This window comes from Pelophylax lessonae (assembly GCF_965119305.1).
Source record: "Pelophylax lessonae genome assembly, chromosome: 2".
NCBI lineage: Eukaryota > Metazoa > Chordata > Amphibia > Anura > Ranidae > Pelophylax > Pelophylax lessonae.
In genome coordinates, this window is record NC_138769.1 from 573777313 (window position 1) to 573794025 (window position 16713).

General features: G+C 42.0%; 1 protein-coding gene across 2 annotated transcripts in view; it reads right to left on the bottom strand.

Annotated features, from left to right (window-relative positions):
• STAC3 (SH3 and cysteine rich domain 3) overlaps window positions 1–16713 on the bottom strand; it is a gene marked incomplete at its 5' end in the record, with an annotated part of 183657 nt that overhangs the window by 13632 nt on the left and 153312 nt on the right. For both annotated transcript variants that reach the window (XM_082247152.1, XM_082247151.1), the window contains 3 exons: window positions 8828–8877; window positions 9285–9348; window positions 15520–15617. In XM_082247152.1, coding sequence (XP_082103278.1) covers window positions 8828–8877; window positions 9285–9348; window positions 15520–15617 — 212 coding nt within the window. The remainder of the gene's footprint in view (window positions 1–8827; window positions 8878–9284; window positions 9349–15519; window positions 15618–16713) is intronic.

A 16713-nucleotide genomic window follows, 5' to 3' on the forward strand; every position in this document is an offset into this window, starting at 1 on the left:
TAGCGTCCTTCTGGTGTCCGGCCCTTGCAAGTGGGTTCACTTTAAGCTTACATCTCTCAGTGTCTGTGCTGTCCGGGGAACAGCCATGGGTGGGTGAATGGCAATGGCATCCCCTTGGTTCTGTGTAGTGTGTTTGCCCAGTATAGACACTGCAGACTGCAAAGCACTGGCAGAGCCTGAAGATTTTTTTCTGGCCTCATTCCATGGCAGTACTCTTTGTGTGTCTCAGTGTCTATATTTCTCCCTGGCTCTAGTGGTATTTGGCCTCTCATGGCGTCTCGAGTGAGGCTACATTCCAAGCCGCTGCTGCTTCCAGGTTTGGCCGCCAGGGCTGCTCTGGCCCATGTGCAGGGCCACTAGCGAGACCAAGGCTTGATTCTGTGCATGCACGGTGCCACATTTGGAGGCGAGTCCCTGTTCACACATGCGCGGTAGCTCAGCCTGGCATTCAGGGCCACTAAGACGCCTGCTCGGCCTGTGACTTCAAGCAGGCGGGGAATTTAAAGCGGCTGTCAGCCCCAGCCTCCTTGGGGAGTCCTGTGGGTGCTGTGACAGCTTCTCCAAGCCTTGTGCCTCTCTCCTCAGGTACCTTTGGAGGGGGACATGGGGGAGGGAGGTTGATGGAGTTTTGAATGATTTTATGCCTTTTCTCTCTCTCTCTTCCACCAGTTCCCGGGGGGCCTTACAGTCTTCAGTGATGGACATGGCTTCACCACCTTCTTGTGGCCAGCCCTCTTGTAATAGGTGGGTGCTGGTCTCCATTTCCACCCAGGCTGGTCTGGGGTGCCCCTCGGTCTGTTAATCCTTTTTCTCTCTCTTTTCTCTTCTCCCTCCAAGTTCTTCTAGGTATGATCACAGGTCCGCTACGCATCAGGACAGAGACCCTGCCAGGCCGCATTAACATTTTTCATCAAGATCTAGACACCATGAGTCTCCAACTGGGAGCAGGCATCTAATTCCTTCTCCAGACACTGCACCCACCACCACGATAGCTGCCCGGCTCAGAAAGCCTGTTGGGGATGCAGGACTCATGTCCCAGAGGACAAGTCCCTCTGCGAGCCGTGCTTTGCTTACACAGCCAGTGGGAGAGAGGCTGGCAACCAGAATATGGAGTCTCTTGTGAGAGGAGTGGTACATCAGTCCCTAAAAGAAAGGGGTACTACCGGCACACGGAGCCAAACTACTACTGTTGGAGATGCACATGAGGATCCAGGCACCTCTTAGCTGAGCTACTCATTTTGAAAGTCTTCGGAGAGTGACACTGAAGGGGATGGAGCCTCGGGGTGGCTTCGACTTTGCATTAGTCTCACCTCTGATCAGCCATCAAGGAGGCCCTAAAGTGGGAAGAACCAGTGATACCCAAAGTGAAGGAAAGGAAATTCTTTAAGCACCTGGGGAAGGAACGCCTCCACATTCCCACTGCGCACGGAACTGAAAGACATCACTTTAAATGAATGGGGCAAAGGAGACAACAAGGCCTCCCTTTTCTTCAAGCTGGCAAAGCTTTATCCTTATGTGGAGAGATTGCTGCGCTTAATGGGAGTACATACAATTAAGGATATAAACATAGATCAATCAATCAAGCTGCCAACCCCTGATCCTGAATGAGAGAAACAGATCTAAAATAGCATATAAATAAAATGGTTTAGCGTTCCGGAAGCGGATGCAATCCAACAGTTCAGGAAATGGACATATTTGCAGACCGAACTCAAAAGTCCATTAACAATACCTAGATCAATTCATGATAACCGGTTCATCAAAGAACAAAAGGCCTTAATAGGCCACAAATTTTCAGGATAATTAGGGGAATATGAACCGAATCATATCGTATTGTGCATTTTCACAGCCGTTTATAGGACAATGGAATGCAGCGCCACCTCGTTGTCAGAAAATAGAAAGCCCCAGGGGTTCCAAACATGCTCTCTGAATCTCATACATAAAACATCACTTATACAAGAGATAAATTATAACACCAAAAATATAACTACATAAAAAAGGTTAAAACTCTTTACACTAAAACCATATTAAATAGGTATGTGATGTATATAATTAAAAGAAATACAGGAAAAAGAATACAATAGCAGGTGGTGACCTAAGAAACAAATGATATAAAAAAATATCTCAGGATGAGTGGCAGGGACAAGTAGAGAATCCAAAATTACTCATGAATTATTGATGAAAGAGTTGAGGTCCCACTCTATGTTCAGCTCATTTGGGGCATATGATTTTAGATGATAAATCCAATTTGTTTCGAGTTGGGACACTCCCCTAGTCATGTTGCTCCCCCTCCAATTTTTTGAGAATTTATCAATTCCCAGGAAAGTGGTGCCACTGGGGTCCCTTCCATGACAAAGATCATAATGTCGTGACACACTATGCTTTGGGAAACCCTTAGCAATGTTCGCAACCCCTGTTCCACATACCTCGTAGTACAGGAGATGAAGGGTTTTATATTGTAATCTTGTTGGGTATTACTAGAATAAAAGGATTCCACCCTTCTTTCCTTATTGTTATTCAATTTACAGATAGCGCATCTCCTGCAAGGAAAGAAACCTACTCATTTCTGAAAAAATGAAACAGTTTTTGTAGGATCCACTATATTAGGCTCCACTTGCAACCTCAAAGGGGGTACACCCCTAAAAATAAGGGTTGGGGGCCTCAGAGAGGAGAGGACCCAGAAGATTATCATTCCTCAGAACGTGCCAATGTTTCCGTATGATTTTCTTAATGGAAAAATGCTGCACAGAGTATGAAGAGAAGAACACATGTTGAAAAGTATCATTCCTCTCTCACACTCTAGGCTACAACAGATCTTCTCTATTACGCTGATCCGCTTGGATCAGTGCTCTTTCCAACTCTTCCTCCTTGTATCCTTTCTCCAAGAACTTGGTTTTAAGAGAAGAGGCTTCATGTAGAAAATCTGTCCTGTTTGTACAGTTTCTCTTTAATCTAAGGAATTGACTGACAGAAACGGATTTAAGCCACGCCACGTGGTGACAACTGGATGTGTCAATGAATCCGTTCCTGTTCCATGTCTCAAGAGTGCCTTCAACCACCCTAATCCTCAGATCCAAAAAGTGGATCTCTGTTCTGCTCCTTTCATGTTGTAATTTAATGCCTCTGTCATTATTGTTAAGCATGGTCATAAATGCTTCCAATGCATCAAAATCACCATCCCATAGGAGGAGGTTGTCATCGATGTACCTCCGCCACAGTACAATCTCTGGCCTTGGCATATTATCGATGATATCCTCCTCCCATTTGGCCATGAATAAGTTGGCCATACTTGGCGCAAACTTCGCGCCCATGGCCACACCTCTATTCTGTCTGTAGTAGGTACCTCCAAACCAGAAATAGTTGTGGGCCATGGCATAGTCCAAAAGGGAAAGGATGAATTGACTCTGGAAGTTCAACAGGGAGCTCTGCCCGAAGTAGTGTGCGACTGCTTCTCTGCCATGTTGGTGGGAAATCACTGTATATAGGGATGACACATCCGCAGTGACTAGGACATAACTGTCCTTCCATTCAATACTCTTAAGTTTGTTAATAACTTGTATTGAATCCCTTAGAAAGGAAGGGGTCTTGATGACCAGGGGCTGCAAGAAGAAATCAATATATTTGCCCACCCGGGAAGTGACCGAATTTATTCCACTGATAATTGGTCGTCCAGGTGGGTTCACCGGATCCTTGTGGACTTTTGGCAAATAGTAGATAATGGGTATCCTCGGAGCAGATGGAATCAAAAAGGCTCTCTCCTTCTGGAGCCCATCATCTACCAAAGTGACCAATTCTTTTTTGTAGGCTGCAGTAGGATTACCACCAAGGGGGATGTATGTTTCTCAATCGGACAAAAGTCTACTCATCTCGTTATTATATGAGGAGATGTCCAAGATAACTATACCTCCCCCTTTGTCAGCAGGCCTCACAATTATGTCCTTACGTTCCTTAAGGGATTTCATCCCCCGTTCGAACATATGGTTCCTATGTGATTTTTTCAGAGATAATTGGTCTAAATCCTTGGCCACTAAATCCCGAAAAACTCAAAGGGAGGGGGCCAGAGGACCTGTGGGGTTAAAGAGTGAAGCATTGGAAAAAGGAGTGTTCCTAACTCCCATAGAATACTCCACTCTAGGACGGATAGGATTACTCATTTTCCGGACGTATTTTTGCAGATCTACAAACGTCTCAAATTTGTTAAGAGGTCAGGGGGGGGGCGAACTTAAGTCCATGATTGAGGACATACTTCTCCTCATTTGAAAGAGGAGCAGAACTTAAATTAAAAAGTTCCTTATGTCTCAGTATCGCCCTCTTCTTTTTGTTGCGGACCCTCCTACCCCCTCTGGTCCCTCTCTTCCATCTTTTAGTCTTTTGGTCCTTGGGGTACCCCCGTGAAAAGGGTTATTGTAATAATTATTATGTGACGCCTGTCTATTATAGGGATCAGGATTACCCGATTGGGAATGCTGATAGCCCCTTGGATATTGGGGCCATTGATTATCCCCCATTTGTTCATGGTAAGGCCGACCATAATGCTGGGAGGGTACATAGTCTCTCTCAGAAGGGTGAGTGGTAATATACTGAGCAGCATTCTCACCATCCTCCTGTATAGGTGAAAACCTGTTATAGGAAACTACATTGTTTTCCGTTTGACGTAAAGGGGGGGGGGTCGCCCTCTACCTCTTCCTCTCCCACGTCCCCTACCACGCCTGGGTTGGGACCAAGAATTATGGGTAGTTTGGTATGGGAAGGGGGAGTGGCAAGATTCACTCTGTCCAGCCCCCTCTAATGGGGTACTGGGTGGAGGGATGGTTACTGGATTAGATGTTACTCTTAGACCAGCAGAAGTCGAGTCACCCTGCCCCACATTTTGTTGCCATTTAAAGACTACTTTATTTTTATAGTCTCCCATATCTCTAATGATGCTTTATCCTTACAAAGCAGGGGATGTGAGGCACATGGAGTCTGCCCCTTTAGTAGGTGTTGCAGTAATGAGGCTGGCATAGCACGTCACCCTTTCTCTGGACGACGCAGTCTCCATCAAGGATTGTCTCAACAGGAAAATAGAGCTAGAACTCAAGAGAGTTTATGTTATGGCAGGCACGGCCTGCAAACCCACCCTGGCCCTGGTAGCCATGTCCAAGGCAATGAAGGTCTGGATGGTGGATATCGAGACTAAGCTCCGAGGTGTTTCAGAGGAAGTGGCTGAAAATTATCCCCTACAAGAACTAAGGTTGGCGTCAGTATTCTTGGGTGAAGCCTCTATCGATGTCCTACATCTCCTGACCTGGGCTATGTTTTCTTCCATGACAGCTAAGTGAGCCCTGTGGCTTCGCCCTTGGCTTGCCGATCCGGCTTCTAAACAAGCCTGGTATAGGATTCCCTTCGAGGGGCCCTCACTGTTTTGGAATAAACTGGACAGCGCCATAGCACGGGCCACTGGCAGGAAGTCTGGCTTCCTACCCCAAGATAAGCGCCTGTTCGATCAGAAGAGACCCCAACCAATGAGGAAAAATTCAGACCAGGCAAGAGAGGCTCGCTTCTACAGGCCAGGATGGGAGTTGAAAAGATCTAGCCAAGATCTACTAAGAACTCGGCTTTCAGTGGGTGGGATGCCACTAAATCTTTTTGAGATTGTGCCCACTCACACATGTCAGATGGGGGCACGCCTGCTCTGCTTTCTGCATGTCTGGGCATTCTCAATTCAAAAGATTTTTGGACCATTAAAACAGTCTCCTCAGGTCACACGTGGTTCTTTGCCAAAGACCCTCTTCTCAGATATGTTCCTACCCTTTTGCCTCACTCAGAAGATAAAAGGTGGATTCTGCTTTCCTATGTAGACACTCAAGGCGCCTTTAGTTCATTTGCCTCCCTTTCAGTCTCCTTACATCCCCGAGGGTCTTCTCAAAGCTCCTTTTGGTGGTGGTAGCTCTCATCAGGACAAAGAGCATACGCTTACATCACAATCTCGACGACCTCCCTCTTCTATTTCAAGACAGGGATTAGCTGCTAGTTCACAGGGGCCAGGTTGTCTCAACACTGCTGGAGTTTGGATGGTTACTAAACCTAGAGAAGAGCCATCTAGAGCCTGCACAGCATCTGATCTACTTGGGGGCTCAGTTCGACACAGTCAGGGGTACGATCGCCTTACCCTTGGGGAAAATCCTGGTAATTCGGGAAAGAATCCTTCCAACCTTTTACTCCTAACACCCAAAAGCCTCTTAGTGCCCCAGAATCATCGGCATGATGGTCTCCTTGGTTCCCATGATCAAATGGGCCCTCTGGAGGATGCATCCTTTTCAAAGAGGTTTTCTCCAACAATGGGATCCAGAAAAACACAATCAACTCATTTGTATTTCCTTGAGCATGAGGGTCAGTCTTCCCTGGTGGCTCCAGCGCAAGAACCTGCTCAGGTGTTATTCCATCACCCGAATTTCTTGGACCATCATCACAACTGATGCCAGCAATTCAGGATGGGGAGCTTGCTGCATGTTAGAAACAGCCCAGGGCAGATGGGCCTCATAACCCTACAGACCAGTCTCGAACATCCTGGAGCTTTGGGACACCTTTCTTGCTCTCAAAGCCTTCTGCCATCTGACGGAAGGGAAGTCTGTGTTGCTCAGGATGGACAACACTTCATCGGAATCTTGCGGGAAGAGGCAAGGCAGGTCTCTTTCTCTCTTGCGGGAACTGGATCCTATCATGTCATAGGCCCAAACTCATCTGCCGACATATCGACAGTCTAGGTTCCCGGGATTCCGAATGCCCAGGCGGATTTCCTCTCCAGAGTACAGCTGTATCACAACGAGTGGTCCCTCCACACAGAGACATTCAGGTGGATCCTGACTCTGAGGGTGTGCCCCGAGGGCGACCTGTTTGCCTCCCCCTGCAATTACAAATTGAGGAAATACTACACTCGGAGCCGGTGCCGCCAAGCCTTTGGGATAGATGCCCTTATGGATCAGTGGAAGCTCGACAGAGCATATGCCTTTTCCCCGATTCCAATCATCCTCAGATTCCTGCAGCAGCTCCAAGCAGAGGCCGTCGAGGTCGTTGTGGTGGCTCTATACTGGCCAAACAGGCCATGGTTCCCACTTATATTGCAGCTCAGTTATCGGAATACGGTCCCCCTTCCCTCAAGCCAAACCTTCTTTCGCAGGGAGCATCGCTGCACCCATGTCCGGCGCAGCTGCATTCGACGGCCTGATTTTTGAGAGGGAGAGGTTGAAAGCCCTTGGCTGCCCACATGGGGTCATCCCCAACCTTATGAGTTCAAGAAGGGCAAGCACGAACAGAGTCTACAAAAGAGTTTGGGCCTATTCCACAGAGTTCACTTCTTCCATCGAGAAGTCAATTATGAACCCCGGAGTTCAGGAAATCATGGAGTTCCTTCATTTAGGTCTAGACCTGGCTCTGTCAGTAGGCACGCTAAGTCTCAAGCCTCAGCCTTGTCAGCTTTCACCGGTTTCTCCTTGGCTAGTCATCCGCTGGTTCAGCAATTTTTCAAGGCTAGACTCAGACCTCAGAGGATACCGAGATTTCCTAAATGGGATCTTCTGCTCGTTCTTCATGCTCTCTCTGAATCCAGTTCCGTAACAGTCAACTCCCTGTCCCTCAGGAACCTTTCCATCAAGGCTGCCTTCCTGAGGGCGATCACCTCAGTTAAGAGAGTTTCAGAGATCAGAGCCCTTGGCTACACAGAGCCATTTCTAACCTTCTTCCTGGATCAGGTAGTTTTATATCCATGCTCAACTCAAATCCAAAGGTCAATTCTGTCTTCCATGAAAACCAGGAGATCGTTCTTCCTACATTTCAGGCCCAAGAAGGGGCCGAGACTCACCCCTTAGATATGGGGGAAACCCTTAAAGACTACCCTCAGGCTACAGCATCCTTTAGATAATCAGATCCTCTCTTCATCCTTTTCTCTGGCAAAAATAGACGGAAGCGTGCCTCTTCCAGTACCATAGCGGACTTATAAGGCGAAGGGCTGGGCTCCTGCGGAGGCGGTGACAGCTCACTCGTCAAGGAGCCTCTGGACCTCCTGGGCAGCTTTGCTTCATGTGGCATCAGAAGTCATCTGTAAGGCGGCCTCTTGGTCATCCATCAACACCTTTATGGCCCACTACTGTGTGGAATCGGCGTATTTGCCCTCTGTCAATTTTGGTCTAAGAATTTTGTCCGTTGACAGTGTGAATTTAAATTTTCTTTGTTCAGCATTCCCACCCATGTGGTGTTGGCTAGGTATTTCCCACAGGTAGGCTGCAATGGAGTCTGTCAGGAAAAACTGAAAATTTCCTATCATATACTTACCGGCAGCAGGAGTTCCCACCCTCTGGGCTAGATATGGAACACATTCACTGTCCAGGAGCTGTCATTTATGGGAGTAGGGTCCTATATCATAGGAGAGGAGGCGGGGTTAACCCACATGTAGGCTGCCATGGAGTCCATCAGTAAAGGAAAATTACGATAAGTATATGAAAGTAAATTTTCAGTTTTTTTTCCACCACTAGCAATGCACATATTACAGAGAACAGCAGCTGGTATAGTTGTCACTTAGCACCGCATGGTGATTCATAGACACCTAATGCCAGTGGAGATCTCCAATGGTCATGGTTTTATGTTTAATGTATAGTTTTATGCATATCAAAAATGGTTTTATATCAACAGCAAGTTAATTAGTGATAACATTTGAAACTAGAATTTTTCTTGTTAATATATTAATATAACTGCAAAGTAAAATTAGAAAAATAAATGTGTGCCCCTGCCCCCCAAATCAACTTTCTTGCCTGCTACTTCTGTAGAACAAAAACATTTGCAGATCAGCAATTACCTTTGCATCCTGTGGGTTTTTGTCACCTTTCTTGTCACCATCAGGAGAATCTGGAATTAAACAAGACAACAGTGGTGAAAATGACAGCCCTTGTGTAGCACATTTCATTGCGAGACCTCAAAGCTCTTTTCAGAAACAATTAAAACACAGGATTTGCAATTATTATTACTCAATTATAATTGGTGCTCGTTAACTGCATGGAGAGGATAAAAGGCTAAACTGACCTTGGGCAGAATCATAAGTCTGACCTTCATGTCAGAGACAGTATTACGGAAAGCAGCCATTACTGGTTAATCTGTGTGTTTGACATATATTTGTTCACAGGTTGTAAGGTGAACTGTACATAATAAAATATTCATAAAAGAATATACCACACAGAAGACAACAAAGTACTGAACGCTTACATACTTGAAGCTGATTAGTTGCCACATTCAGATATAGTAGGGCAAATTCTTACCTCCTTCCTGCTTGCCTTCTTCTGGTTTGGGGGGCTCAGGCTCCTCGTCAATCATAGCAGCAGGCTAATGGGAAATTACCCAGTTATATAAATACAGGCAGATAAAGACAAGGACAATTTTAATGAAATGAGGCTCTTTTTATCCAAAGACTTCACACGATATTATGGACACAATTATCATATCAGTGCTTGTCTTGCTTTCTATTCAAACATCGCACTAGTTTTCACAGCAAAGAAAGACTGGAAGACCTTGGAAAAGTTCAAATTGTGATTCTCAGTAGAGCTGCTAAAGCAAAAACCATTAAAAATGCTGTTTTCTAAGAAAATGACAGCACAGCTAAAGCAACTACATACACTGTGAGTGTGTGTGTATATTATATATATATATATATATATATATATATATATATATATATATATATATATATATATATATATATTATACCTTTTCATGTGACAACACTGAAGAAATGACACTTTGCTACAATGTAAAGTAGTGAGTTTACAGCTTGTATACAGTGCATTGCTAAAGTATTTAGCCCCCTTGAACTTTGCGACCTTTTGCCATATTTCAGGCTTCAAACATAAAGATATGTCACAGTACATGTTGGCATTCATGGTTCCCTCAATAAACTGTAGCTCCCCAGTGCTGGCAGCACTCATACAGCCCCAGACCATGGCACTCCCACCACCATGCTTGACTCTAGGCAAGACACACTTGTCTTTGTACTCCTCACCTGGTTGCCGTCTCACAGGCTTGACACCATCTGAACCAAATAAGTTTTTCTTTGTCTCATCAGACCTTAGGACATGGTTCCAGTAATCCATATCCTTAGTCTGCTTGTCTTCAGCAAACTGTTTGCAGGCTTTCTTGTGCATCATCTTTAGAGGAGGCTTCTTTCTGGGATGACAGCCATGCAGACCAATTTGATGCAGGGTGCGGCGTTTGGTCTGAGCACTGACAGGCTGACCCCTTCAACCTCTGCAGCAATGCGGACAGCACTCATATGTCTAGTTCCCAAAGACAACCTCTGGATATGATGCTGAGCACGTGCGCTCAACTGCAGCTTAGTTTCAGGGTCTTGGCTATCTTCTTATAGCCTAGGCCATCTTTATGTGGAGCAACAATTCTTTTTTTCAGATCCTCACAGAGTTCATTGCCATAAGGTGCCATGTTGAACTTCCAGTAACCAGAATGAGAGAGTGAGAGCAATAAGACCAAATGTAACACACCTGCTCCCCATTCACATCTGAGACCTTGTAACACTAACCTGTCACATGACACCGGGGAGGGAAAATGGCTAATTGTGTTGCCAGCGGTTTAGACATTAATGGCTGTGTGTTGAGTTATTTTGAGGGGACAGCAAATTTATATTGTTATACAAGCTGTACACTAACTACTTTACATTGTAGCAAAGTGTATCTTCTTCGGTGTTGTCACATGAAATGATATAATAAAATATTTACAAAATTGTGAGGGGTGTACTCACTTTTGTGGGATACTGTATAAAAAAAAAATATACATACATATATATATATATATATATATATATATATATATATATATATATATACTGTATATATAAGAATCAAATTTTACAATCAACAATGGTAATAATTTAACAATAATTATCTATGAGATATAATGCACACTACTGTATAGCTATACACATTGTTCTTGTGGAGTCTGATTTAAAAAAAAAAAAAAAAAGTAATGCTTTTGAGGGATAAGAAAAAAGTAATTGAAAATAAAACATTTAAAGCCTAAGTGGAGTAAAAATCATATACAAATTTGGAGGCACAAGGTCACTACATCAACTTGACAAATGTGCCTTTTCCCATGAAAGACCTAGACCTAGGGCACTGGTGGTTACTAACATAAATGGTAGCATGATCAAAATGGATAGGGTTTAAGCCTTCATTCTGAAGCCACTATACTAATTTTTCACATGAGAACTGCTGTGTCGGAGAGCCTGCCATGTGGATAGACTGGCCTTTCGGAAAGATATTGTCCTAAAAGTTATAACGTTGGTCACATGACTGAGGTGCACAAGGATTCAAGTCTTTGTATCAGGCTCAGCTAGGGGAGAAGCAGGTTACATTCTCTGTATATTTCTATAAGTCAGTAAAGATAATTTTGCTATAGTAAACAGCACTAATAAGCCATTGTAATGCTATTGTTTGGATGCTGCAGATGCAAGGCTCTTGCTAAGGCACATGCTTCAGATGCCCAGTTAACCAATAAAAACAATAACCAGTAACTTTTATTATTTTGACACACCCATGAAGTAGTCTTGATCCATTTCAGAGTTAACATGATACCACAGTTCAATTTAATTATAGAATTACACAGTCAGGTTAAAACATAAGATCTGTTATACTAATAGTGAGACATCCTTCTGACTTGGTGCTTCATATATTGGCAGACATTTATTTGACATCCTCCTCTAAAATTACAATGGTTAATTGTTGCATGGTAATTTATTTATTAAAGGCAAATAGACTGTTCACTTTGCAAGGGAAGTGGCGCATTGCAAAGGAACTTCCTCTGCTGACTTCCCTCATCTAATCATGTACAAGCAAAATGCTTTTTTTTATTATTTCCTTTGAAAGTGATCGGGCATTCTGCACAAAGTGAAATTTCATCACATTCACTAAAGTCTGGCAAAATTTCTTGCAATGTGTAATTTTACTTACAAAGTGAAGGGCCTATTTACCTTAAGTAAATCAAATTGACTTAGATTATAACAGGGAACATAAATATAATCACCCAACTCAGCGCTGCAGACATACAATAACGAAAAATTAATATTAATACAATTTGCAATATCACTGGAACCTTCAATTCAATACACCCAAAATATGTAATACTATATAACAAGAAGAAACAATAAGAAAGGAGCTGTAGACATAAAATGTGTATTATATAAAATAAACATCACTGTGAAAGTCCAAGTGACCAGGTGTATGACTAAAAAAAAAAAACATTAGTCAGTCCATCCTGTGACAGCTCTAAATAAACTCTTCTCAGGAAAGTTCAGTCTCTCCACCATGAATAAAAAGTTCTGCGGTGCTCAAATAAAGATTAGTCCCTCCTGCAACAGTTCTAAATAAACTCTTCTCAAAAAAAGTTAAATCTCTCCACGATGAATAAAAAGTGCTGCAGTGATTAAACACCTCTCCCCAGCAGATTAAAACTCACCAGACAGCAATGCCTCTCTTTACAGATTGGCATTTAATTCTTATACAGATGACTTCCATCTAACATGGCTTCTGCTCCTGGCTCCAATAGTGTAAGTGTAATTGTATTAAAAACACACTCACAAGAAGCTAAAACAATGCAGCATTACTAAAGTCACTCAGACTGGATGATGTATTGTGCCAGAAGGAACATTAAACTGCAGTCTCGGTCTCACCCGATGTCCTCTGCATCACTTTCAATATGTCACTCCCGGTACACCACTGACGTGACATCCAGTTTCCATGTGACCATTGTTAGAACTTTATTTATCACACATCTGGTCACTTGGGCTTTCAAACTGGTGTTTAAAATATATAATGCATATTTTATGTTCACAGGACCTTTCTTATTGTTATATTGAATATCAGATAACACTGTTCTTGTACTAGGTTCCCTTACTATTTGAATTGTTTTTTTCAATTTGGGTTGATAATTTTGTTGTATTACATTTTTTAAAAAAATAATCTTTTTATTGATAGCTTTTTGATTGCTTAAGAAATATTTTTTTAGATTGTAAATGGTGCACATTTGAAGTTTTTTTTTTTTTTACTGTATACCCCAATTTTATTTCTTTTCTTCTTTTTTTCAGAACAGGATGAGCCTGTTTTCAGATTTTAACACAGTAATTCTTTTTTACTTTTATAACCATTTTTTTCCATTATCATTCAAAGGTTAAAAAAGATATATGCCCATCAATTAAAAAAACCCTACACATTTTATAAACCACAATCCAGCAGCTTATCCAAAAGAAGTAAAAAAAAAAAAATGATAAAGTCTGGTCCAACTTGCCCTAACAGAGAAAAAAAAACATTTTTATTTTTTTAAATGTACAGTTGCGTTGTCTTCATTTAGTAAGTTTATATTTTGCACATTTAAAAACACATACAGAGGAACATGTACTAGGGCTGAGATTTACAGATAAGCAAGTAGAGAGAATTCTCCTGTTCACTTACAAAACCTCTAACAGCTCCAAACACCAAGAGTCTGGTTTCAAACTGTTAACCCGTTGGTACTTTGCACCTACCAGGATTTAAAAGATGTTCCCCCAATGCTCCGACATCTGCTGGTGGTGTGTAGAGGAGACTGCTGTCTTCTTCATATTTTCTGGTACTGCTGATTACTGCATCCTTATTGGACAGAAGTTCACCGTATAAGCCAGAAATTTACAGATCAAGTGTTACCGCAGGATCCTGCATTTTTCCTCCTTCATCACCGTCATTTTTCTGGTAAGGCTTATAAGCAATTTATTCTACTATTATTGCTAACTGTGGTGAAGAGCTGCATTCTGCTTTTTTAGAAGCAGACACAGGCCCCGGCCATATCGTCTGGTTGAGAAAGATCCCCTTCCTGAAAAAAAAATCCTCAAAAAGTTGTTCTACTGGGAAAAAAAAATCCCTGATGAATATGCAGCTTTGCTGAGCTAAATTGCCTCCCTGTGAACCTGGAGGTCATCCCGGTGATTCTCCTGGATCTGGTGGGATGGTGGAGTGATTAGAATCTTTTCCCTTATCTTCCTCCTCCTCTCTTTTCTCTCCCCCCATTACCTCTCCCCTTCCACTCCCTTTTTTTAGCTTATTTTCCTTCTCTCTCTTTTCTTCCACTTTTCTCTTCTTTCTCGTCTTCTCCCCTTTAGCGCTACCTTCTTTACTTTCTCCTTTTGACGGTGTTTACCATGTAAAAAGTAACACAGGGTACACAGACATCATAGTGCCCAGTCGTTTGGGGCATTCTCTCATACATATATCTGCTCTTCATGCCTGGAACTGGTTACCATGTGAGACCTGGGATCGAGATCTAGGTTGGCATGTGATCCTTTCACTGAGCCTCTGTATGAATATATTATTATTTTTGTGTCTGTTCTATGGTTTCTGTACTTACCTTGTAATGCTTAAAAACAAAGAATTTGAAAAAAAACACATTCAGTCCTTTTTTAAAAATATTTTTGGCAAAAAAACATTGCTATGGAGGACCATTCAACATTTTTACATGTCTTAGAGTAAAGTAGCCTTAGACTTATGCAAAGGATAACTATTTTGCTGCCAAAGCCATTTTTTCATTTTGCACACACATGAAAAATTGTACATTTTCTACATAAAAAACGTAATCCTCAAATCATTTATAATTTCTGAAAGAAGAGACCTCGTAGAAACAAATGGTGGTAGTTGCAGGTTTTTTTTTTCGTCACAGGATATTTGCAGTACTGTTAAATTTATACTTTTCGCAAATACACACAAATTAATTTTAGTGCACAAAAACACAATGAAATCCCTAATTTTTGGGGGAAATATAAAAGACAACGTTGTGTCAAGTAAACAGATACTTAATATGCCAACCACAATAAATATCAGTACCCAAAATTTTGCTCAATCTCTAAACTCTAAACCCCAAAATGCTCGGAGCTAAGTGCTTTTGGGTTCATACTTTGTAGGGCAGATCAGCAAACAGATGTTCATTGCTTTTCTGTTGCTCTCCATCCTGACATCTCTCATGTAGGTCCTAAGCACCCAGGAGGAACAGGTAAGCCTGGGACACATCGCAGGTGGGGGTCAGGCAAGGGTGTTGCATGTCCCCTACCATGTCAAAACGATTGAGTGGCTACTATTACATAGCCAGCAGCCTGCAGTAAAAAGGTCAACAAATTCTTAGGTACTATAGTGGCTGGAAGTTGGTTTACATGCTGATGTCACTGCAGCTGTAACATTTATGGTGGCAGTATGGTTAAACCTTTTTTTTCTCATGTCACACAGAGTGCCCACATGTCATTTGTGTTGAGCTTAAAGTCGACAGTTTTGCATATTTTCATTGAAAATATATTTTAAATAATTTCATACCTATAAAATAGAGCATACCTCTTCTTAAACATTTTAAACTTAAAAGAATCCTTATAGTAACTATGAAGTGTAGAATTTAGAAAATACTTTATATAGGGTGCAGTTTTCATATAAAACATAACTGAGTTTTTTTGTATTTAAATTCAGACTTTGGATTTCTTACATTTTTCTTGTCATCTTGTCCCTTTTTTCTCTCCTTATTTGCCATGATAACTCCAGTCCTCAGTGTGTCAAACACTGGATCTGTGCGGTTGGCAGCAGCTGTGGCACAAAGAACAAAAATTTCTTATGAATATCAAGGTGACAAGTTTTCTTTCTCTCACCAAACCAAAGCAAAGAGGTCATATCATGTCAATAAAGAATAATGCTTACTGTCAGTGTTTGTTTTCTCTATGCTATGACTTTTGCTAGGTAGAAAATATATATATATATTTGTAATACAAATAAATAAGTTATATGTTTGCCATAATTCTCACCAACACATATTTCAGTGAAAATGCAACTGTGAGCAGATCAGTCTGGGATTGGTAGCCAGTGTTGTTGCCACTTACAGAACACCAGCATTTACAACTTTTGAAGTATATTTAACCACTTAAGCCCCGGAGGATTTTCCTGCTAAAAGACCAGGGGGTATTTTGCGATTCGGCACTGCGTGACTTTAATGGACAATTGCGCGGTCGTGCGACGCTGTACCTAAACGAATTTGATGTCCTTTTTTTCCCACAAACAGAGCTTTCTTTTGGTGGTATTTGATCACCTGTGCGATTTTTTGATCACGCGCTATAAACAAAAAAAGAGCGACAATTTTGCAAAAATAGCAATATTTTTCACATTTTTTTATATGAAATTCCCCCCAAAAAAAATGTAAAAATCAAAATTTTTTAACATTTTCGGCCAATTTGTTTTATCCTATCTATGTTTGGTAAAAAAAAATCGCAAAAAGCGTATTTTTATTGGTTTGCGCAAAAGTTATCGCATTTACTAACAAAAGGAAAGATTTTTGTCATTTTTGTTGTTTTTTTTTTTAACGCATAATGGCGGCGATCTGCGATTTTTTTGCGGTACTGCGACATTGCAGCGGACAGATCGGACCCTTGACTGACATTTTTGACACTTTTGGGGTTACCAGTGACATTTCTACAGTAATCAGTGCTATACATATGCACTGTTACTGTAAAAATACACTGGTAGTGAAGGGGTTAACTTTATTTGGGAGGGAGGGGCTGTGTGTGTCCCTAGGGGCGTGCTTTCTACTGTGATTGGCTGTGGCTTGAGCTGTAAGGACACTGATCAACGGATCTACATAGTAGATCCGTGTGATCAGTGTCTTTACACTGAGGAGAATGACAGGTGGCTT